Here is a 24,499-nt window from a genome sequence, read left to right as displayed (position 1 = left end):
TCTTTCTCTTCCTCATCCATTTTTTTCATCCTCATTCATGTCATGCACACACTCCTCTGCCTCTGTCCCTCCTCTTTTACAATCCTCCCCCCTCCCTCCTCATCTCCATATCCTCCAAACACATCTTCCCACATCTGTCTCCTCCCGCTCCTCTCATGTAGCTGCTGGCTCTCTCTGGAAGGAGGTCTCCTCTATGCATTTGTTGGACCTGCTGCAGCTGTTGTCTTGGTATTTCCTCTTTAGTCTGCCCGTGTGGTGTTTGCCTTGCACTGTTTTAAATCTTTTTTTTCCATCACTTAAGAGTTTCACACCGTCACACTCAGAGAAACATGTGAAGTCTGTGAATAAATCCATGCAGGGAGCTAAAATAATAATAAAACCTAAGTTCAGGAATTAAGAAATTAAAGTTTTCCTTCAAAAGAAATGTTGCATTCGCGATGAATAAAAAGTAAAGATGAATGCATCAGAGCTCCCCAGTGTTCCTGGTTAAAGGCACAGTGATGAGTTTTCATGTTGTGGTGGTTCTGGCGCCCCCTGTGGATGAAATCTCTCCTCACAGCGTTTTTAATAAAAGCTTCATAAAGTCTGGTTCAGTTCTCAAAAAACAAAAATTTCACATTCATTTTGTTTCATTTTAGTTCACCTCCTCCTCTGAATTCCTACTTGACTCCTACTCACCTTGTTTCCTTTGGCTCAACCTTTCCTTCTCAGCTCATTCTTAATTTCCTATTTCCTTTTCTCTTTGTAAACTTATATTGTTCCCCCCTCTCTCTCTCTTCCTTTACCTTTCCTTCCTTCCCTCTTCCTTCCAGCCTTTGCTTCCTTTCCTTGTGAAATTCTCAGAGACTTCCTTCCCTTGCCTCCTCTCTCCTTTTGATCCCTGTACCTTCTGCTTAAATCCCCTGCCTTACTTCCTTCTACCCTCTTTGTAAGCCTCTTCCTCTATCCTCTGTCTTTCTTCTCCTTCCTTTCCATCCGTCCTTTTTCTTTACCGTTCTCTATGTTTCCTCTCTCTTATCTTTAGTGCTTTAAGAATGAGTGCTATTTCTCCCCTTGTTTTTATGTAAGCATTTTGTGCAGCCAGTTTCAGTTAACTTTGGTATACTTAAGTATAGAAGAAACAGAAGTTACAGCTGAATTTCACAACATGCATTTATTAAAACACTTCTTGAGTGTGACACAAAAACGAAGAACAGGAGTGAGCGTACCGGCCTTCTTAAAGCATTGCTGATCTTCACTCCCTTGTTTGTTTACTCCCTTGCCTCCTTGTTTACTTTCCTCATACTCGTCCTTCTTCTGTTTCTCCTTAAAGACCTCTAATTTCCCGAACTTCTGTTTTCAACTCGTCATTACTCAAATTTTATTCTGAAACAAGTCTGCTGAGGCTGAAGGTGTGATGAGTTTCTGCTTAACTAAAAAAGACTGAACACAAGTCGACTTAAACTCTACACTAATAAAAATAAATAAATAAATAAAAACAAAATATTAATTATTATTATAATATAAATATTAATTTAATAATAATAATAATAATAATAATAACAATAATATTATTATTAATAATAATACTTTTAATAATAATAATAATAATACTTTTAATGCTAATAATAATAATAATAAACTGTAATTATATCAATACTAATTTAAATAATCATAATAATAACAATATTAACAATAATAATAAATCAATAATATGAATGATAAAATTACATATCAATAATCAAATAATGATAAATAATAAAAAGAATTATAATATTATTAATGACAATAATAATAATAATACAATATTTTTTATTTATTTAGCACTTTTTAAGAAAGGGTTACGAAGTGCCTTACAAATAAGAAAGAAACTAAAAGACAATAAAAGAGAAATGTGAGGAGCACAGATAAAAGGAAATAAAATTATGTTGGACAAATAAAAATTACAAAAGATGAAAGATTCAAAGAAATCAGAAGTATTCAAAGAAATCAGCAGTATAAAAAATATAAAAATATAAAATGAAATTATATAATCCCCCCAGTGATACTGCCTGAAAAGGAATAAGAGAATAAGAAATAAGAGTCTGCCTATCTGATCTCCTCAAGTTGTTCCAGAGGGTCGAGGCTCTGACAGAAAAGGAAGAAAGAAGAAAGGTACTTTATTAATCCACAGGGGGGAAATTAAATTTCCCGCTCTGTTAACAATTTCCCGCTCAAAGGCCCGCTCACATTTGGTCCTCAGCCTTAGCTGGCCTAAATAATAATGCATCACAATCGTGCTGCAATCTTTTATATCACAACATTTATAAATATCTCCCTTTGAACAGAAATTCTGCCGTTTTAATCCGTTTTACCTTCATCATCGTAGCTTCTGTTTAGTACGTCCTGTTTCTGATTCTGAGTAGACTATCAAACAAAAACTGTCGTGTGAGTCTTCGCCCCCCTCCCTCCTCAGATGTTTAACCCACATCAGAGGTAGACCTCAGTCACCAGCTCTGCAGTGATGCTCTGCTCTGATTTCATTTAGCTACAGTCAAAGTGATTCACATCCCACCTCTTTTTTCCTCCACCTTTCCACTACGAGTGCACAGCTTGTTTGGAGCTTCTGCTTCTCTTATAAAGAGCTGCTGCTCCAGCTGGCAGCGGCCCACTCTGAACAGCTTCACAGAGACTTGTACTACACAGTTTTTACACGCAGGGAATCCTCAAAGCAGTAAAACTGTAGGAATTACTACAGGCACAGACATCCCCTCCCCTTCCTTGATTTCACACATCTCATCATTTATGTATGTTTTTTTTCTGCATGCAGTCTTCTTTAAAGAGGGGAATATATTAGCGATCCATCTTGTCATCTATTTTTAAGCTTTAGAGCGTTATCGGGTGTCTGATAGTATTCTGTCACTAACACTTCAGACGGCACGCTCTGCTTTTTGAGCTTACAGTAAGTACAGAGAGTTTTTTAAGAGCATGTTTTCATCCTCATCGTCGTCTTCATCAGGATAGATGTGCATGCTGTGAAGTGATCAAACTGTCTCTGCTCTGCTTTAATCCTGTGCCTCTTCTCTCCGGCAGGTTAACATGGTTATTGGGATTCTCGTTTTTAACAAACTGGTGTCCAAAGACGGCATTACTGATATGAAACTAAAGGAGAGGGCGGGGTATGCCTTATACCACACATCCATTTTACACAGTGACCTATAACCAGCCTGACAGCTCAGATAGAAGGAGGAACCAGCGGCACAGTTATGTCTCTGAGCTCGATCCTTCACCATCATTTCAGACTTTGGCCTTGATTAGATCATAAAGGAAAGCAGACAAACGTAGAATAAAGATTGGGAACATGACTGCATGAATCAAAAGCAGATGAAAATGTGCTCTCTGTGTTTTCTAAGGCTGTGAGGAGCCACAGAGCTAAACAGTGCATAAAAGAACAATAGAAATGTGGGGAAGGCTGTCTGGTTATTGGTCCTGCACAGACTGAGCAATATGATGACTCATCCCATTGCTTTCTTTTAAGTTTGAAATGTGTTGCATTTTCCTCCAGCTGCTCTTTGTTTTGCAGGTTTTGCTATTGATGTAAAGTTCTGTAAATCCATCCTCGTCTTTTTTTTTTCTTTCTCCTGTTTGGTTGTTTGTAGTAAAGGGAAGCAGGGCTTTGAATAACTTCAAGGGGAAATTCACAACTTCTGTTTGATTTCTGGAGCTCTGCCCGTGGCTTCTGTAGGTGACGCGGCGCGAAAAACAAAGTGAACAAACAAAGCTGAGAAGAGCTCTCTGCTGACATCACCAATAGAGGCGTGCGCCAGAGCTACACAAATCAAACCCGAGTTTTCTCTCCTGCTATTGCTGTTTAAAAAGCATCATCAAGATAGAGTTGCAAACACATGGCACCAAAGTTATCTGGTAAAAGTCTGAAGCTACTCTGGGCCTTTACTGAAGGATCACTCCAACGTTTGGGAAAACAAAGACTGCCTGGAGTCCTAGACCCCCGGTGTTTCTAGTTCGTTGTATGACTTTGCCAGAGATTCAAAAGCAGAGTTTATTTCCTGGCTCGGCTGGTTTGGCAGAGAGAGGTCTCGCTTGAATTAGGAGAAACAATTATGGCTGCTGAACACACACACAAACGATTAATAAGCAAGGCTGAAGAAAGGATACAAAGAGTGCAAACATCAACTTCCAGATTTACGCTGGTTTGATCTCTCTTCCATTGAGGTCCAGACAAAAACATACCTCAGCCAACAGAGAACAAATGTGAGATCTGATGCATGCAGTTTGGTCTCTTAGTTCAGGCGCAGATTGTTTTTGGACAGGATCAGAACGACGACTAAAAGTAAAAATGATGCACCTCAAAGCACTTTGCAGTAAACCTTCATACCAGCAGTGATCTGATGCACAAGAACTGGATGTTTTTGCTAATGAGACACTATTTTCCTAGTTTCTGGTGCAGCTTTAAAACAGTTGGATCCTACCTGAATTGATATTTAACTTTGATACGACTGATAAAAATCAGTTTAAATTCGATGGCATCATAATTTAACTCCCTGGCACACTGCAAACATCACTGCTTCGGAAAAAGTCACTAAACAGACCATAATTTAACAGCCTCATAAAGTCTTACTTTCTGTTTCACCACTTTGTTTTCATTAGCCGTGCTCGCTCTCTTCACTATACCTTAAGGTGACTCGATCACTGCCACTCTCTCTCTTTCGCTGGCTGCAGCTTTAGGTTGAAAATAAACTTTAAATCTACCTTTTTCATAAGTTTTCGTGCTTTTTGAAACCATCTTATGTAAAAATAACTCAGATTGCATCGTTTTGAAGAACTGACAATTCTACCTTGAATATTTCTTCAGTCTGAAGGAGCTTTCTGTTCGCGCTGCAAGCTTTAGTTCACAAGTCAGATGTTGACTTTTCATGTTTCACATCAGTGTTCGAGATGAGGTAACTACCAGTTTGAAGACAGATGACCGCATGCACAGGTGCACAGAGTGCGTTAAAAGCTACAGTATATACTTAATATCATATCCTATCACAGACCCTGGCTTCTACAGAAAGCACCTTTGAAGCAACAACCAGACCACTCTGGAAGTAGAGTTAATGGCTTCATTGCTTTTATTTCAGGTCATTTTAACCCAGCACTGATACCCTTTAGACACCAAAAGTCATGTTTTATACACAGCAATAATACTGAATCTCATCCTATTCCAACCTCCCTGCAGAGCATCATAAACTAAAAAAAAAATTAAAAAAAACCCTCCATATTTGGGATGTCAATCTGCAACACAACCCCAGACTTTCGACTAATGCATATTTTCAGGAATTCAATAAGATAACAGTTGAGTCCACCTCTGTTTGGTTGCAGGAGAGATCTCGGAGTTCCTACACTTTTTTGCTGTCATATCAAACAGAAGACGTTTCAGCACTTCACGTCTCTAAAATTAGTTGTGCAGACGTGGGAGGTCAGATCTTTTACATCTTCTCTCAGCTTGATGGCTGAAAATATAACGTGTCATTAACACAGCTATGGAGACGCTGCAGAAAACAGCTGTCTTACTATCTCCTGAGGCTGTCTTCATGTTGCGTGGACTCGCCTAAACGCTGGTTTTGCAGCAGCTCTTTTTTTCAAAACGTTGGAGTGCTTCTTCTAATGTTGGGTCTGTACAAACACCTTTGTTGTATCGAACAGTTTTAGATAACTTTAAATTATTTTCACGACTAAATTTGGATAGGTAGAACCTTAGAGCACACCTGCACCCTGCTGCCCTTTACCCCACAGGCTGTTCTGTCTCCATCGGCATCGTTGGTGCATTCAAATGTTATTTTCTCTCTCTCTCTGAAATGTTTTCTTTCTTCAATGATCTCTTTGTTCTACTGTACCTGTTGATGCTGTCTGAATTGTCTTGCGTTTGCACAGAATCCCCTCTCTCTCACTCAGGGCTCTCCAATCAGGAACACATCAGTATCTGAAGCCCCCTCCCATGTCATCAGTGATTGGGTAATAAAATACCTGGCCATCCCACCCTCCTCTTAACGTAGAGCCGCCAGCCCTGCCCATCACCAAACCTGCTGAATCCTGTAGCGAGCACCTCTGATTGGCTTCCTAGTTCCTTCTGCCTATTTACCTCCCTGTTCTAATATTGAGCTTTAATGTATGCTAGCTGCTGTTAGCTGATAGCTCTTAACCCGTACTGCCTCAGGTCCTCCTGACTGTCTCACAGTAACACATTCTAGTGGCAGAGCGAGATATTAATATTTCTTATTTACTTCACTTGTGTGAGCGTGTGCGTGTTGGAGTGTGTGTGTGTGTGTGTGTGTGTGTGTGTGTGTGTGTGTGTGTGTGTGTGTGTGTGTGTGTGTGTGTGTGTGTGTGTGTGTGTGTGTGTGTGTGTGGAAGTGCAGTTTGAGTCTTTCTTCTGTCTGGTCGTTTACCTCGTAGAAACACGGATCATCATCAGACAGTGAAACCTCACCTGACCTCTGCTAGGGTTTTATTTCCCCTCTTAGCGTCTGAATGTCGGATCAGACTGCTTCCATTGTACTGTTCTCTGGTATTGTACGAGAGGTTAAATGTTTTAACTTCCAGTACTTTAACTCTGAACCTTGCAAATGTATTTAATTGCAACTAATAGAGTCCTTGTGTTTGACTTTGCACAGTGACTCAGTTTGACGGTCTATTTAAGCTGCAAGGCTACGATTAAAGCCAGGTTTCAATACAGAAGACTACACACTTCAGGCTGATTTATAGTTCAGTGTCAAAGTGACGGCGTAGCCTATGCTGGAGGTCTGCGTAGCTCCTGTACCCTACGCAGAGGCCTATGCACATAGCTGACATGCACCTCCTCCAAAATGTAACTACCCGTAGAATCGACGCGGACCGCAAGCCCTGTGATTGGTCTGCTCGGCGGCATTGTATTTCTCGCATTTACAGCACTTCCGGGATCCCCTCTCATAGGACGCTCATCGGCCACTCATCGGCCACCCATCGGCCTTATATTTCATCTCCTCCTCTCTATTCTTCATGTAATCATGTCTCTATAAACAGCAACATGTACCAGCTGTAGATTAACATAACACGCTCTGAATCGCTGTGGAAAAGTAAACAGAGATCGTAGCAGGGCGGAAGCAGGCCACCGGCTATCTGAGAGACCACACTGCCCTCATACGTTTCGGCAGAGAGATGCTGCGCGACACGGACACATCAACAAACAAGTATGTGGTGCTCATGTCTGCGTCAGCCCCTGCTGCGTAGGGGCGACGCACAAGTATAAATCAGCCTTTAGCCAGACATGCACTTCTGCCAAAATGTAACTACGCGTTGATATAATGCAGACCGCATGCCCTGTGATTGGTCCGCATTTCCTTCATTTACAACATTTCTGGAATTGCCGTACATTGTCCAGACTTGAGCTGCACTTTTCATCTCCTCTGATGTCTCTTTTCTAATCGTCTTTGTAATAATATCTGTATGAACAACAGTAATGTATGATACAGTACTGGTACCTGTCATGCATTGTCTGGCTGTGTTTTAGCTCTAGTGAGGCAACAGTAAATATTTTGGAACATCCTGCCCATCGAGGATAAATCAGGTAATCAATTTCAGGTACCTGGTTGAAGATGCCTCCTAACTTTGAGTCTGCAGGAAGTGAAGTTGCAGTTACAAGATGAAACACGCAACCATATTATCTGCATTCAACAACAGATATCCTGTTTTAAAAGATGTTCTTAAGTTGTATTTTCAGGCTTTTATGCCTTCATTCAGAGAGGACAGGATGGTGGATAGAGCAGGAAACCAGGAGAGAGAGCGGGGAGTGACATGCAGGAAAGAAGCCTCAGGTTTGGCCTCCTGTTTTAACTCCATGCATGGGGTGCATCACATTGTGCACACAGTAGGGAAAAACGCTCTTTAAAGCTTTTCATGGGTCATCGCTAAGATTAGGAAAGCAAAGACAGATATCTGCTGCAGTATGAGGCCTGCTGGTGAAGCAATCGTAACATGATATGACTGATTTCAAATGAGGTAGAATGTGTGTTCCCGTGATTCTCTCTGGATCTGATAAACACAAAGACAAAGGACTTTTCCTCTGCACCCACTCACCTCTCCTGTGTTCCTTCAAGGTTCACATGCAAAACACGCCTAATGAAGCTAACGAATCTATGCGGCATCTAATTAAGAGCACAGCAGCATCTGCAGCAGGCAGGTCTGCTCACACCTCAGAGACCGGCCTCGCTGCGGAGTCTGCTTCCCCCACTGATTAGAGGCTAATTCTCTGTGAAAATTAAACCAGACAGCAGCGACATCACTTCAACCCTCGCTGGGGTTTGTTTCCTCCTGAACAAAGGCTTAAGTAGATGTGTTTACAGCTACAGTAGTAGTATGTTGATCACACATTAAGCTGTAAGGAGGTTTTGAAGCAGAGTGTTTCAGGTTCTGAGTTGTAGATTAATGTGATGTTTGTGAGTTTTTCAGCCTCATCAAACCCCCACCTTCTGCCTCTTCATCCTTAAGTCCAGAGAAGCAGGGTTGTATTTCCAAAAGGCTTGATTGCTTTTTAATATCAGTGCCCCTGGCCTACATTTAGAGGCTGTATTGCCCTTTTACTAGAAATTGAATTTCTTCCATTATGTGATTTTTAATCCAGACGTCCAGAGGCTACAAAATCGATTCTCTCAGCCCTTCAGCTTTAATTGTTGTTTAGCAGGAGGCCGTATGGTAACAAATTACTTTGGTATAAATTGTCAATAATTCAAGATTTGTAGTCAACCTTCTTCTAGCAAAACAAGTCTCCAGATTCATAGAAAGAGAAGGTTTTGGAGGGAAATACAGTGATGTAGCTTTCAATGATTGTGCCTGAGTATGATCGGTTTCTATCTTTCTGTTCTGCTGAATTAGGAAAACGTACAGAAAGATGAAGCTCTATATTTAATTCAGTGAGCTTATAGACTTTTGGAAGCTCGTGCTTGGAGTGGTGTTTTTGCAGCAGTGTAATGTCTCGGAGCAGCTTAATGTGAACCACCAGGGAACAGGTGGTTGCTCCACTTGTCCCTCTCAGAGATGGTTGGGGTCCAGTAACTCCTCAGGCTGCTCTCACATCTGTGCCCGCTAACTATCATTATTTCCCCACTCTCAAGACCAGCCTGAGACCACACTTATGTTTTTACCACAGTGTCAACAGGCAGAGAGGGAAAGTTCCAGACTCCTGAGATTGATTCGATATGACTTGTGTGATCAGGTCATCCCTGGTGTCAATTTTTTGCATTCTAGAATGAATCAGTGTTCTATTTGTCTTTGATCAACCGGAACATTCCATTCTGCTTTGATGTGTTCCGTTCCGTCCGTTTTATTCTGCTTTCTGTGGATAGTGTGGACTAGTGTGATTCGGTTGTCCCTGGTGTTGAGTCTCCTGGTGAGAATTATTCACTATTTTTAGAATCAAGTATGATTCGGCAAAAGGCCATGAAACAATCGTGTTGAAGAGATGAAAATACTTCACCTTATAGAAAAAAACACTGCAACATAATGACCTCATTTATCAAAACTCAAAGAAAACTCAAGACTGTATTGAGACGATCAAGACAGTCTCAGTTGGGAGGGATATTTTGCTTCCACCCTCGGTGATTGGATTTTTTAATAACTCTGATGCCTCGCTTGTTTTGTGTTTCCCTGTTGTTGTTTTCAGCAAGTTTAGCGAAGTAACGGCTGGAATATGAGGAAGATGCAAATAATTTATCCATCAGGCTATCAACGTATACCTAATTATTTCACCTTTATTTGATATGAAATCTGAAGAGAGACTGGAAATGTGGGGAATAGAGAGTGGGGGGGGCGACATGTAGCCAATGGTGGAGGCTGGGAGTCGAACCAGTGGCTGCAGCAACGAGGACTGTAGCCTCTGTTTGTGGGCCTAGCTTGAAACCGCTACGCTAACGACTCACCACAAAGGTTCTTTTTTATCCTCGCCAGCCATTAAGAAAAATCAAGTTGTTCCAAGCCAAACCATTTTATAAAAGATAAACAACCTCTGGGATTGGGGGTCTTGGGGGACGAATAGACCGATTTTGCAAAAATTCCCCTCAGCTTTTGTCTTTTTTTTTTCTGCAGCTCTTATCTCTTTGTAGAATGTTTTTTCTTTTCTTTATTTTTATATTTTAAATCTTTCTTTAAAGCCCTAGAAAAGTAATGCGTCAAAAATGAAATATAAAGATTTCATAAATCGACTTTTACTTTTTTAATAAAGACACTAGACATTTCCTCTCACAGCTCAACTTCTGATTATTAAACAGAACATCCAGTTCTCCAGCTAAGAAATCACTCTGCAGCTCTCTGTGCAGTCGAGCTGCAGGTTGAGGTAGGCAGACAGTTTATTAGAGGCCAAATTGCCTGTCATGATTTAACACCTGTAATGAGTTAGTGTTTCATCACATCTCTCATGGCAGGAGTTTCCCTTTGTGGCTGCAAAGACTGATGGAGCCTGTTGCTTGCATGGATGTGTTTGTGTAGGTTTGAGATGTGTGTGTGTGTGTGTGTGTGTGTGTGTGTGTGTGTGTGTGTGTGTGTGTGTGTGTGTGTTTTGTTAACCTTTGCATTAGAGCTTGGCATTACTTGTAATAAGCAGTTTGCGCAGATTGAGAAGAGTAGGGGTGAGCCACATGCAGCGTATCATCACAATCAGAGCGTCAGAGATGTGGATGTAAGGGCGTAGAAGATGAAGTGAAGGAGGAGTTTTCATGAAGCCAAAACATGTTTGAGAGCAGAGAGGAGCGCGACTTCCTTCAGGTCATCAAAGCAGTCATTTTGTTAATGAGAATCATACATGCTGTGTTACATTAATTATCCACCAATGGCTTTGTCTCAGCCCTCACCTCCCCCGCCTCATGAGTCACACGCAGGTAACCCCAAACACACAAACACACACACCAAACTCCGAGCTGGACTGTAGCCCTGAGAGAGAGATTGTGCGAGAACACTGTGACTCACTGTTTGCGTGACTGTTTTGTGCGTGCGCACACGCACCAGTGTGAGTCTGTGTGTAGGTGCATTTGTATCTGTTTGTGTATGTTACAGCGTGTTAATTTGACTTTGCAGTCAGATGACAGTGCCACTGTACAATATGACGCTCAAATGTGCCAAGTGCGGAGTTATCTCTTCGGCTGACGTTTCCACCACAGCTACCAGTAACGCCATGTTAGTCCCGCTAATTATTTTTCCTTAACTCTTCTTCCCTCTGTTCTCTCCTCTGCTGAATGCCTCCCTTCTTCTCCTTCACCTGATTGGTTCTCTGTCCTTTATCGCTCTGTCTTTTTTTCTTGCCCTGGCAGGAAGGATATGAAAGGCTCCTGAGACTTTTATGTGTTTGCTGTGTACATGTTAATAACTCTGCATAAATGAGATCGCCTGGGTGAGAGTGATGGTGTGTTTGCCCGTGTTTGACATCGTCAGAATCACAACGCTGGTGTGAACAAAAGTTGAGGAGGCAGTGGCTTCATGCAGAGAGGGCAATAATACACTCTTAGTGTCTGTGTGTGTGTCTGTTGATGTAATCTATGATTACTTGTATAGGTCATCTCCAATATTATCAGTCTGGATCCTTATTTTTCTTATAAAATCTAGAGTTACCCGTCTCTTCTTGCAGGGAGTTTTTCACTCTGCTGAAATCCAAAGTTCCATCACTTACTCATTATTTCACAACATAGTCTGTTATCTGACACACTCAGCACATCAGACATACTTTCTAATAAAAAAGCTGCAACTTTGTTTCTCAAATGTTAGATTCCCAACCCTAAAAGATCTTTAAACTGGTATTTTTACACCTTGGCTTTGCATGTTTTGGCATCTGCATGACTAAGAAGTACACAGCAGTGCTCCAATAGAGTGCTTCGGCCTCCAGCTGCAACTCAGCTCTAATGGCTGCAACACAATCCTCAGTGTACATCCAACTTAAGTTCATGTTTTTGCATCCATAGGACAACTAGAGACAGGAAACTCGTGAAGAGAGAATGGAATGACATGCACCAAATCATGTCAGGGCTGGGAGTCGATCCTACGAGAACTGTCACCTCTGTACTTGAGGCACCTGCTCTACCAGAGACCCCTCAGATTGTTATTCTATGTGCAGAAGTATCAGAAGGATGTTGAAGTATTATAAGGGAAGATTCCCTGCAGAAACACCTGTTCGAAATGTCTCTCTTTTTAAAGTGACCCAATTCCACTGACACAAGAAGAAAAAATCTTTAAAACAGGTTACCGGTTTACTTTATGTTGCTATTTGTTATTAATTGTAATTTATTTTGATCAAAAGAAATCCATTAAATGCCAAAGTTACTCGATAAAACAATTAATCAAAAAAATGTTTTTAACTCTGTTTTGTGCATAGATTGATGTGATCTTCTCTAAAACAATCCTTTTGCACAGCAGAAACGATCAGGGACTTTCCAAATTAACAGACGTGTACATTTAAGCACAACAGCATAACTTCATTATCTATCGAAAACTCTGAATACATGGACAAAATTGGACAGGAATGACAAACTGAAATGATATTTTATCCTGAAGCATTATCACATTTATTCTAAATTGCATGCTCTTATATATTCAATATATATGTGCGTACACATAGAATCCTGGAATTCTGCTAACAGTGGTTTACACAGAGTTCTCTCTGCAGATAGAGTATCTGTATTTCTACAGTTAGGTAGTTTAATAATAAACATTGAAAATGGAAATGAGGTCCAGACTGAAAATAACCTAAAAGCTCTTTGAGTTAGCATTCAGTGACATGATGCACCAATATTAGCCTTTTTACTCTGACTGTTAAAAGAGGGTGGAAAAGACGTCAATAAAAATCATAACAAGACCCTTTAACTGTTTATGTTCCCCATTTACCAGAGGTGGAAACTAACTAGGATTAAAAATAAGTTAAAAAGTTGCATTACTACTTTGAACTTTTACATAAATACGTTTTGGAGGGACAAAAGCGTTAATCACATGCATCCTATTTTGTCCCATATGGCACACCATTGCTAAGCTGCTGCAGCATCTTCCTGCTTCCTGCTGCAGATGGGATGGAAAATAACTACACCACTGAGATTTTGAACAGCACATTTTGATTTAAACTCTCAGACAGCGTTAAAGTAACATGCAATTTGTCTCAAACTGAATTAAAGTGTCACCAAAGGGATCCCAGTATTAGCTAACACCTACGAGCTAAGCATACAGTTGCAGCTGATCATACTGATGTCAGCTTTCCACCGCATCACCAAAGCCAGCAGAGATCTATTTAGGAGAGAGAGAATCATCACAGACCTGTGCATGAAGCACTTTGAAGCTGTCTTCTACCTTTAAGTCATGAGTTTGACATTGTTTACTATTTTAGCTTGGATTTAAAAACTGTGAAGGAACTGCAACATGCAGGAATTAATTACGATTAACGATTGAAACAGGAATGCATTTTCTCTTTCTGCTGACCCCAAAATATGTCACATAATTTTGATTGTTTTGCACGTTAAACCAAAAAGTATCTCTCGCAATATTCCCAAACCTTCAGTCCACGTGGAGAAGCACTCATGGAAAAGTATGCTACATGTATCACGTGGTACATTATACTAAATGGCTTTAATGGGTTCTTCATCGTCAGATATGTCACTTACTCGTACTCTAAGAAAGCTCCTAGCTACTTTTTCCACCTCTGGATTAGTCCTTACCTAAATAAAAATGTAAGGAGAGAAAAAAACATGGAGACAAGTTTTTGTTCTGTTCACTCCTCATCGAGTCCGTTAAGATAAAGAAGAGTAAAGTAGGAGCGAAATGATGGACAGCGGGAATGTTGCTTCTTCAGACATGCTCTCTCTCTCTCTCTCTCTCTCTCTCTCTCTCTCTCTCTCTCTCTCTCTCTCTCTCTCTCTCTCTTTCTCTCTCCTGTTTGTCTTTGCATTCTGTTTCAGCCTCATTACACTTGTTTCCCCCACACTGCTCACCCTTGCTCCCCCTCTCTTTCCTGTGGCACTAGTCCCTCTATGGTTTGACTGAGCCATCTTGAACATACATGCATGTAATATATGTGAATTATGGACATATATATCTGCAGATAATGGATGTATGTTTCTGTGTGTGATAGCTACATGACTACTTGTTGTGATGTTATGTATTTATGCATGGGTAGAGATGAAGGCTGCTAACACTATGCTAACAGCGTGGGCAGTTATGGAGGGCAGATTGGTTTAAAGATTAAACATCGCTGCCTTTATGGATGAGTAGAAGTGATTACCCTGAACCTGTTTGTATGAAAGCCTGCCTTGTGTGTCAGTAATGGAATAATCTCAGCTAATGTGAAACTTTAACAGCAGAATGTTCACGTAGTCTTTCTCTTGGTGTCACGTCGACCCCTTGCCGTCACTGACTTCAGTTCTTGTCCTGGCCCGCAGGGCGTCACTGTGGAGCTCCTGCGTGGTTCTACCCCTCCTGGCTCTCACGTGGATGTCGGCCGTCCTCGCCATCACAGACCGGCGCTCTGCACTCTTCCAGATCCTCTTTGCAGTCTTTGACTCGCTGGAAGGCTTCGTCATCGTCATGGTGCACTGCATCCTGCGCAGAGAGGTGAAACACACAACAGCTGACCTCTAAATCGGCTCTTTGCTTCTTTTAATTGTTGGTTGCTTTGCATGGCTGATGATGGACGTGCTGCTGTGGACATCAGTTTAAGGTCTTTGAATCAAAACAGGTGCCGGACCGAACAATTCAAATGGCTAAAAATTAATGGGAGCTGGATTCAAAATTTTTGCAATCAACATTTTGACACCTGCTGGTTTAGTTGACATGAAATTTGGTGAGTAAATATAGTAAAATAGAGTAATCAGACATGACTATCTGTAGGATTTAAGGGAGAGTGTCCAGACATTTCCATCCAGCATCACTAGCAGCCTTCATTCCCAATCGATCTATGCGGTTATTACAAGTTGAGATACAGATTTACCCCCAAAAAAACACCTAATCCTGCCATCCTGCGCTCTGATTGGCTAGAAGTCGTGTCCAGAGTTTGCCCTCGGTTATTTCTTTACTGCGTAATTTCTATTCTAGAATCCAGGTTGAGTTATTGTTGCATCCCAAACTGTGACATTTCCCTAAACCTAACCATTTTACAACTTTAACCAAAAAAAATTGAAATGGAAACTTGGAAAACCATGCTTGAGCCTCTGTGATGTTGAGGTGGTCCTGGAGGACTTTGGAGGAGTGGATGTTTGTGGTTATCAGTGTTGTGCAAGTTTTTCAGCTGCATCTATATTCCTTTTCAGTAGAGTCAGTCTCCAGCCCTTAATCATTGACATTTACTAAACTACATCAATTACTGTACTCTACTGTAGAATTATAGACAGGTATTAAGTGTAAAAGTCAAGAAAATCTGCAGCGATGAAAACATAGAAACACACATTGTACGGCCAAATTCCACCGGATCTGTGTCCAGTCCGTCTCTGATCCGTCACGGCACCGGATCTGATAGGTTTCTATTCTGGTCAATGCGTTAACTTCCACTGGATCCGCTCTGTTGCGTTCCAGCTGAGTGTCTGTTCCTGCAGGTCGGAGCCCTCCAGATCAGACACACGTGACTTATATTTTTGCCAGATGCTGGAGCACGACAAAATAAAAACATCCGGTTAAGTTTCAGAATAAAACTCTGTGTTATCACCAGATCATATTTCACTTAACTACAACAACAAACCGTCATGATGAGCCAGGCCTGGAGTCAACAGGTCAGAGGTGTTCAGAGGACCATAAAGACAACATGGATGAGGAGAGGAGGAGGAGAATCCTTGATTCAGTGATTACAGCGGGAAAACCTCGGTCACATGACTCCAGCTGTCCGGCGGTCTTGCTCTGTCCTAGGTTCCGAAAAGAGTCCAAACGTTGATTTGGTGGTTGTTGGAGGCGTACAACCACGAGTTCTGTATTTTGTGGTTTAATAGACCGTTTTTAAGACCTTAACTCTTTAGTCTTTGAAGTTCTCTCAGTATTCGTGACCTGATTCATCTACCTGTACTCAGATCCTCTTCTGTCCTCTTCTCTTTAGGTTCAGGAAGCAGTCAAGTGCCGTGTGGTGGACCGGCAGGAGGACGCCAACGGAGATTCAGGAGGATCTTTCCAGAATGGCCACGCTCAGCTCATGGTGTGAACGTGTTTGCTTCCTCTCATGATTTCTTATTACATACCGGCCAGCTGCGCACTCCTAACATGCTCCTTATTGTCTCCTGTCCTCAGACTGACTTTGAGAAAGACGTGGATATGGCTTGCAGATCAGGTAAGTTGTGAGTTGAGTGTGTGTGATGTTGTTTGTGTGTGTGTTTTTGTGTGATTTCACTTCGGGGAATGCTGTTGAAAAGCTACAGATGTCTCTTTGTGCCGCCTCTCTGTATTTTGACTGATTCAACATCCTCAGCGGTGTCAGAACAGATGTGAGGCATGTTCCCCCTCACTTCTGCTCTTGTGTCTTACAATCAACATCACAGCCGCCTCCCTTCACCACGGAGCTGTTTTGACAAGAGTTACGGCACATTACAGCTGCATAAGGCAGTTTAGTCCGGGATGATAGGAGTGGGATGAACGTGTGCTGAGCAGTTATATGCAGATAAATGTGGCTGTGTGAGTCTCTCCTACATCACTGCCGTATAATTAAGTCCCTCCCGACAGTGCTGCATCAGAGACTGGCTGTGCTCTGATATCCGCTGGGAGTGAAAATCTGATTATCTCTTGAGACAGGATATCAAGAAAGCATCTGGGGCATAAAAGCTACTGAGACACAGTGGAGAAAAAAAGCAAAGCAAGACAGAAAAGAGCAAAGTGAGATGATTGTCTTCTTCTTTTTATCCGTCAAACAGGAGGAGTTGACAAGGAGCGATTGTGTTTAGTACTGTAGAAAGTCTACACGGACATGCCGCTGTTGTTATTGTAAAATGAGGAGTTTTTTCATCACTCTTGCCTATTGGCACCAGAATAATCTGTCAGTTTAAAAATGTGTCATAATTTTTGGAATGAAATGACGTTCATATGTTGTATCTAAACTGTAGTGCAGCCACTCGCCACTCATGGTGCTCTAAAGCTCTACTACCTGGATGTAAAGGAGCACAGGTGACAGATGTTACCTCTTATTGCGGCGTGGTTTGCCAGTATGTTGATCTAGTAAATGGAGATAAAGTTGTATGTAGGCTGTGTCTGGTTAAACTGACATGTAACCACTTCACCAGAGCAATGAGGGACCAGCACAGGCATGAGGACGCTAACCTGCAGGGTGGTACTAGCTCTGCTAGTGTAAGCCACACTCTGCTAACTAATTTAAGATTGGTTACCTGTTGACTCTTATATCCCATGTTTAGCCGAATTACATTACTTGTGCTAAATGTTGACTTTTTTCCGAGGGTTTTCTTACCTTTAGTCGGATTCTCAGAATTTGAACTTCTGTTAAAACGACCAGGAGATTGGTCGCTCTGGAGAATCTTTAATTTCAACCAACAAGACCTTTGTGGTGTTGTCTTTTTGTAGGGATCTTCTGTTTTCTGAACTGTCATAACACTCTGCAGGATTGAACTAGCATTGGTGTTAGAGTAAAGGATAATCTGTTGTTAGCAGGTGGTTAAGCCTGTTAAGCCTGTGGCAAAAACTAACTTTTTTGCCACAGTGTCAACAGGCAGAGTGAAGAATGCTCGACTCCTTTCTTTCTTTTTCCCATCAAATCAAATCCCCTTGATTCAATACGACACATGTGATCAGGTTGTCCCTATTGAGAATTAATCACCATTGTTATGATTTGTTAGGACCAATCAGAATCAAGCATTTAACACAGCTGAAGAGTAAAGGGTGATTATCGATAGACCGAAGAATAACACATATTCTGAATGTTGTCCAAGTGCTTTTTTCTGTCCATGGTGGATTCTAGCCGGATGATTCTGACTCCACCAGACCTTCGTGTAAGAAGGACATTAGTCTGGTTTCTGTCCGACCCTGGGCGGGATTGTTAACTGAGGAACTCTGGCAGCAGCTGCAGGGACTCAGTGTGTGACCCTCTGGCTCAGGTAGTCAGAAAAATATTTTAATAGGCTTGTTTTAAAACCGATGAGTAAATCAAACAGGCTCATGATGCCTTTACCTCAAACAATAAATTGTTTGGTGGAAGCTGAAGAATATTTCTGCTGAAAAGCAGTGATTATGAAAGTCTGCAACAGGGTCAGAAAACTGTGCAGCTCTGCGCTCAAATATTGGCAGGAGGTTTTGAAAGAATGTGGTTTAAGAACGTAAATGTTTGAGGATGTTTTCAAACCTTGTGTTAGGCGGTGTCTTGTTTCTTTGGAGGAATTTGTGACCATGTTTGGACAGGAGGATTGACTCACATTGTTTTGACTGTGTTTTGGTTGGTTGGCAGCAACTTTTCTAAACGCAAGGAAGGTCAACTTCGAGAACAGGAACTGCTTTCTTGGCTTTTTTTAGACTGAAAAGGACCATAGTGAACAAATTAACACAACAATGAAACTGCCCTTTCCAGTTTCTGTTCCAGCTCTTTGTCTCACGTTGTTTTCTGTCTTTCTGTGTCCTTCAGGCACCGTGAAGCGCTCCTCTCTCCAGGGGGAAGAGAAGGCTTCCTCTGGGACCCTCACCCTTCAGAAGGGTTCTAACTTCAACACCATGCCAGCCAGCATGGCCAAGGTTCACCTCCAGAATGTGGCCGACTACACCAGTCACACCCTCACTCTGCGCAGGGAGAAAGGCGCCGCAAAGGGAATCAGCACTGAGCTCCCCGGAGCCAAATCCATCTACATCTGTGATGGTGAGCTCTTCAAGCAGCTGGACGGCGAGCTGCCACGAGGGAACGGCGAAGGCAGCAGTTCTGACGCTGCCGCCAAAGGCCCTGGTTATGTCATTCTACCGACAAACAACACGGGCACAATAAAAGCATCTAAGGGGAAAGACGATCCAGCCAAGTACAACATCAACATCGAGCAGCTGCCGCAGACCAGACTCATCCACCTGGCGAACCCCATCAGCGGAGAACCAGTGCCTGGATTCGGGCTGAAGAGCCTCCCTGCTGACCAGATCAGCGTATCATGCTCTGACAGAGACTCACCTGCACACAACCTGCAGAACATGCCCAGAGACGCACAGGCAATCAACAGCGTGTGCGATATAGGAGACTCTGGTAACTCTGGTGTGATGTCCAAGAGTGAGACCATCTCCACTCTGTCCATGAGCTCCCTGGAGGTAAGACCACCACGGTGATCAGCATATTCCTGTCATGCATTATCAGCCTCATGTACATACCGGAACCAGACATGCATGTCGAGTTGTGTTTTGTACTTTAATACAAACCATTAATCTGATAAAGGGAGGCATTAATTTGAACCCGGCTTTAATTAGAGAATTTTTTTTTTTTTTTAAGTGTGTTTAAAGATATTCAGAGGACATCACTTTTTCTTTCATGTGCTGTGAATGATTTCTGTTTTCATGCAAACTCAACATCACGCTTTTGTTTATCTGTTTGTTATGGTAAATTCAGGACAGCAGCAGTCACGCCATACTCACAGTTCTGCCAGTTAAAAGCCAGTTTAAAACTAATTTCTAATGTCCAATCATTTCTAGTCCTGGGACTCATTTCAGGAGGGAGGTTCATCAGACTCTGAGTCTAACCTTGAAGTCTGAGCGGATTTACCCAAGAGTTATAATCAGTCGACTCTGAGTAGGTTCACTCATAGTTCTGGGCATGCACCAAAACCATGAAAAGACAGCATTAACAGCTGTAGCACTGATATGTCGCTTCACTGTGGCTACATGCAACAAAATAGCAGTCCACTTATTTCACCCTGCTCAAGCTGGAAATCCCTATGTTAGTTTGAATGTACAAGAGAGTACAAGGTCAGTTTGAGCTTCAGTTACCTCTCTGCAACAGGCTTGAGTTCTCCCTCTTCCTCGGGTTTGAGTCACCTACCTCTCCAAAACACTAAACCCAGAGTTTCCCTCAATTCAGGGTTTTCACTTAACCTGCTTTCAGCTTCAGTCAGTAAAACCCAGCACTTCTGCACAGATTGTTTATGACCTTCCCTGTTTCATTGGCTGGCACTCCTTCTACTTCTGCTAGCATCACATGCTAACTTCTCCTGGCCTCAGTATCCCAAACAGCACTTCTATGTTACTGTTTGGGATTTCAGTCAATACAACAGCATGCACAAGTTCCACTAGTCTGTGCATACTCATTTGGGACCTTGTGGCACCTCATGGGCATAATCCCGTTCTTTCTTGTGAGGCTTTAATGTGAGACGTCTGCAGGAGGTCATGAGTTTTAAAAAATCAGGTGAATGGAATACAACTTTTAATAAAAGCAGATTTTAAAAAATAGAAGCAGACTGGCAGGTGTGACTATTGATGAAGTGATATGTTGCTGAATTTACCATGATGATTCTGGTTATCTTCCCATTCTCAATGTGTGTAAACATAACGAGGGCCTGTGACCATTAATAGCTGCGCTTTGTGTCCCACAACCTCAAGGCAGGGTTATAAAAGCGGTCTTCCAGCACTTACTTTTCTTATAGTAGCGACCACTAAGTCTGCTATAATTTGCTCTGTATGCGCAGTATTTGCTTTTGACAACATATTACAAAGAAAGCATAAAAAGTAACTGAGGGGAATCCTGTCCTGACATTAGAAGCTGCTCATGCACCCTTACAAAATCAAGTCTGGGTGCACGAGATGGACTGTGATGAGGATAAGTGCAGGAAAATATCACTAACTTGTACACGACTTGAGTCTGAAATACGCCTTAAACATACACGGTCCAATCTGAGATCCAATCAGAGTGCTGCGAAGACAAGCATTTTCATGCTGCATTCGTTTTGTGCAGAACTTTGAAGCTGCAGCACACAAAAAACATCAGTGGACACAGGCCCTTAGTGTGCTGCCTTTGCCATGACATTACATCACTGTCCATGTATTGCTGTAAGTTTTACCTTATGTCATGACACTTAATTGTTTTGTTGCTCATCCATTATTTCTCTTTCACTACAGCCACATCCTTCACTCTCTCCACGATCACATTACGCAGCATTGGCACCCTTTCTTTAGACCAAACGATGATCAACCAGGGAGCCAGACAATAACAAACCAAATATTTATTTATAATAATGAAAAGAAGCTATAAAAGGCACTGTGCTTCCATTCCTGTATGCTAAGGTCGTCTCCCCCTGTGATGATAAAGTAGACAGGAGCAGCTCCGCTATTACATTCATAACGAACCCTCCATCATCTGGCTCTGTGTAAGGACAGCCTCTTTAGAAGGTTAGTTTTCACTCAGCTCCCGGTGCAGACAGCAGTGACAGGATGAGATGACACAGTGCTCAGCTCACAGCCGCCTGGACATCTGCCTGCTGGTGCCGTTTCACTCCGGGGCAAAACACACTTCCATAATGCTGTGTGAGGCTGCAGCTGCCACAGCAGCCGAGCAGCCCGAAGGTCAGGTTTCCCTTCACCACTCCGTGATGGACGACTTAAAGGTCATTCGGTCACAATCTGTTAACAGCAAACTTGCGCCAACAGGGTCAGAAAGACCAGCAGCAAACCTTATTTCCTCCCTCATGACTCACCACTTTCCTGTTTAATGTGGGGATACACAATCAAAGAGCTAAACACTGGAGCGTTTGTCTGCTCACATGGCACACAGTGTCAAAACACATCTTTAATCTCTCTGTCTCATCTCCCCCCAGAGACGAAAATCACGCTATGCAGAGCTTGACTTTGAGGTAATTTTAGTCTCTTTGATTCCTGCAGAGTTTTGTAGACTTAGACCAAACAGCTGATGTCTCTAAGTTAGATATTCAGACCTCTACATGTTTTCAAACATTTCTTAGATCATTCAAAGTTGGGTTGGGACTACAGTGTTAAGATTCGGGGATTAGGATTGATGGTAGCCTGTGCTGTTTGCCTCATACATAACAATGCAATATCCCTGTGTAGAAGATAATGCACACCAGGAAACGCCACCAGGACATGTTTCAGGACCTGAACAGGAAGATTCACAGTGCAGACAAGGATAGAGAGTCTCCACCTGTTGATGCCAAAGCTGCCAAACGATGGAGCGTGTCCTCCGCCAGCAGCGACAAGACCAACATGAGTGTAAAGAGTTTAACTTTATTCTGTCTGCCCCCCCCTCCCTCCCCTATATCTAATGTTGTTCTCCTTTTCTCTTATCATTAACACGAAACGCCACGCTTTGGTGGAGCTCACTGTTTAATTATTAGTGCAGCCATTTCAAAGATTGCATTTTTAATCTTCCTGTAATGTCAGTGCCAGACGAAATGAGTCGGGGGGACTTTGAGAGGTGGTAATACAAACTACATCTGCAAACAATGTCCAGGACACAATGTCAGTCCGAAGGTTCTCCTCAAAACAAATGACCTGTAGGGATGTGAGTCTGGTGACCAAGCTGACAAAGAGGCAGTCCTGATATGAAGCTGTCTTTGTTAAGACTACAACTCAGCTCTCAATGTAAATCACATGTCGTAAATTTCAGGTTATTAATGAGTAATTGAGAGGCATAATCCTTTATCTTGTTAGGCGGGGTTTGTATGAGGTCTTTATACATCACGTACAATAGATAACAGTCAGCATGGTCCCTGTTTGAGGAAGCTAAAGGTCCCACTCGGAAGCTACGCTATCTATAGCTGCAGACAGAGTCACAAGCACCACATACTTTAGCAACTTACAAGAGTTTTGAAGCCAGTGCGGAAGTGTTAAAAAAGGCAGTTCCTCGAGTGTCCGCTAGATCTCAAATAGGGGGTGAATGTTTTTATAATTTGTTATTTTTGAAGATATCAAACTTAAGAGTTTTGCTAAGGATGTGGCTGACTTGATTTACAGGTGGATACCTTGTAGCTGTAAGCGAGGAAGCTAAAGGCCCACCTCTTTACCTCACACTAGCTCGACAGAAGTTAGGTTGAGTTCAGCATTTCCAATATGGCACCCGCTGACGATCGGCTTCAAAAAGATTTGGGTGACATGGACACTACGTCCATTTATTATACTGTCTATGATGAGGAGTAGTGTATCATGCTGCGTAGGGGTGACGCAGAAGTATAAATCAGCCAATACTATTGATAAGTACCTCATACAGACCTAACCCTCCCTTTGAATACATGACATAAAGATACAGCTTTAACTCACTGGTCGTGAGTAAGAGCTCATCGTTATTCAGCAGACTTGAAATCTGAGTTTTCTTTTTGTGATGCTCCTGATAACTACTAAAATAAAAATACAATCCTTCAGGGTAGTCCCACCGCTCCCCAGGGTTTTGATAATGTCATAAAATTAAAGCCACATAATGCAAGAAGTGAAATAATTGTGCACCATATTCCAGCGCACACCCCTCTCTCCCCTCCAACCTAAAGTCAGTCAGAGATAAACCCTTGTCCGGCCTTTAGCTGTATCTCCATCCTCTTGGCAGCAGATGAATCTCTTCTCCTCCTGCTGCAGAAGCTTCGATCTCCTCTTGTTTAACAGCTTTGGAGGCAGGTTGTCTCTGATGTGGAGCTTCACAGAAAGAGGTTGCAGCTATTTGACACTGACCCTGAACCAGGTTTTTGTTGCTGCCCTGAAGAATCACACAATACAGGCAGAAGTTAAAGAGCAAGAAAGATCCGCTTCTGGCTCTGCATACGAGATGTGTTTCAGGCAGAATCGTGACTGCATCCAAAACCATGAGGAAGCCTTCTTAGCTTTTTGTGCGTTTTGGATTGAATCAGTTATCATAGTCTTAAGAGGTGTTTGTCCTGTCTTGTTTTAAAGAAAAGCTCGTAGGATAAACAATCATTAGGCTGTCAACAATTTATTTTCAATCCCAATTAATCCCTGAATTTTAATAACAATGTATAACATTTTTATTTCCATTATTTAGAATTTCAGAATAGGTTTATATGTCCATACTGACAATGTGAAGCAATTCTTAGTAGTGTCTAGATTTGGTAATCAAATGCATGCAGTGAAATGTGATTTATGATATTGACTTTAAGATTTATTATTCAAATGAATGCTGCACTGCTGCACCAGAGACTCAGAGGGAGGAGACAGCTTCAGAGAATTTATTCTGTCAGATACAGAGTTTACTTTAATTCTTTAAGGATAATATTGATACGCATTATCAAAATGCACGAGCAGCACATTTCAGTAAGCTGCAGAACAAACAAACCCCTTGCTCTGTAAACTTCGAGTTCAGTCAGACGACTCATGTTATTTTAAGATAAAGGTTTATCAATGCAGCAGAAAGTATTTGTGTTTGGAGTCTTGGTTCCTCGCAGAAATTGAGGAGTAATGAAATAGGTCTAACTCTCATCGGAACCTACAGGTAGATGCTGGAATGAGGCAGGGCAGAGGCAGAGACAGGAAGTCATGCAGCTTAAATAAACCGCCAAATGACAGGATATTGAGATCAGCTGATAGAGAGGATGACGTGTCAGAATGAATCACGGCAGCTCGAGTTGAACTAACTTGCAGGCGCTTAAGATCC

At 42.0% G+C, this 24,499-nt stretch overlaps 1 protein-coding gene across 7 annotated transcripts in view; it reads left to right on the top strand.

Moving 5' to 3' along the window:
* adgrb1a (adhesion G protein-coupled receptor B1a) overlaps positions 1-24,499 on the top strand; it is a 177,298-nt gene that overhangs the window by 149,543 nt on the left and 3,256 nt on the right. For 4 of the 7 annotated variants that reach the window (XM_034698287.1, XM_034698286.1, XM_034698291.1 and 1 more), the window contains 9 exons: positions 162-228; positions 3,052-3,137; positions 11,062-11,160; positions 14,397-14,568; positions 16,037-16,132; positions 16,225-16,264; positions 18,554-19,212; positions 21,705-21,740; positions 21,955-22,113. In XM_034698287.1, the coding sequence (XP_034554178.1) occupies positions 162-228; positions 3,052-3,137; positions 11,062-11,160; positions 14,397-14,568; positions 16,037-16,132; positions 16,225-16,264; positions 18,554-19,212; positions 21,705-21,740; positions 21,955-22,113 (1,414 nt within the window). The remainder of the gene's footprint in view (positions 1-161; positions 229-3,051; positions 3,138-11,061; positions 11,161-14,396; positions 14,569-16,036; positions 16,133-16,224; positions 16,265-18,553; positions 19,213-21,704; positions 21,741-21,954; positions 22,114-24,499) is intronic. The other 3 variants (XM_034698288.1, XM_034698289.1, XM_034698292.1) reach the window with 1 other exon arrangement.

This window comes from Notolabrus celidotus, chromosome 12 (genome assembly GCF_009762535.1).
Source record: "Notolabrus celidotus isolate fNotCel1 chromosome 12, fNotCel1.pri, whole genome shotgun sequence".
In the NCBI taxonomy this organism is placed as follows: Eukaryota; Metazoa; Chordata; class Actinopteri; order Labriformes; family Labridae; genus Notolabrus; species Notolabrus celidotus.
Note: the sequence above shows the minus strand (reverse complement) of the source record. Positions and strands in the feature narration are given on the sequence as shown.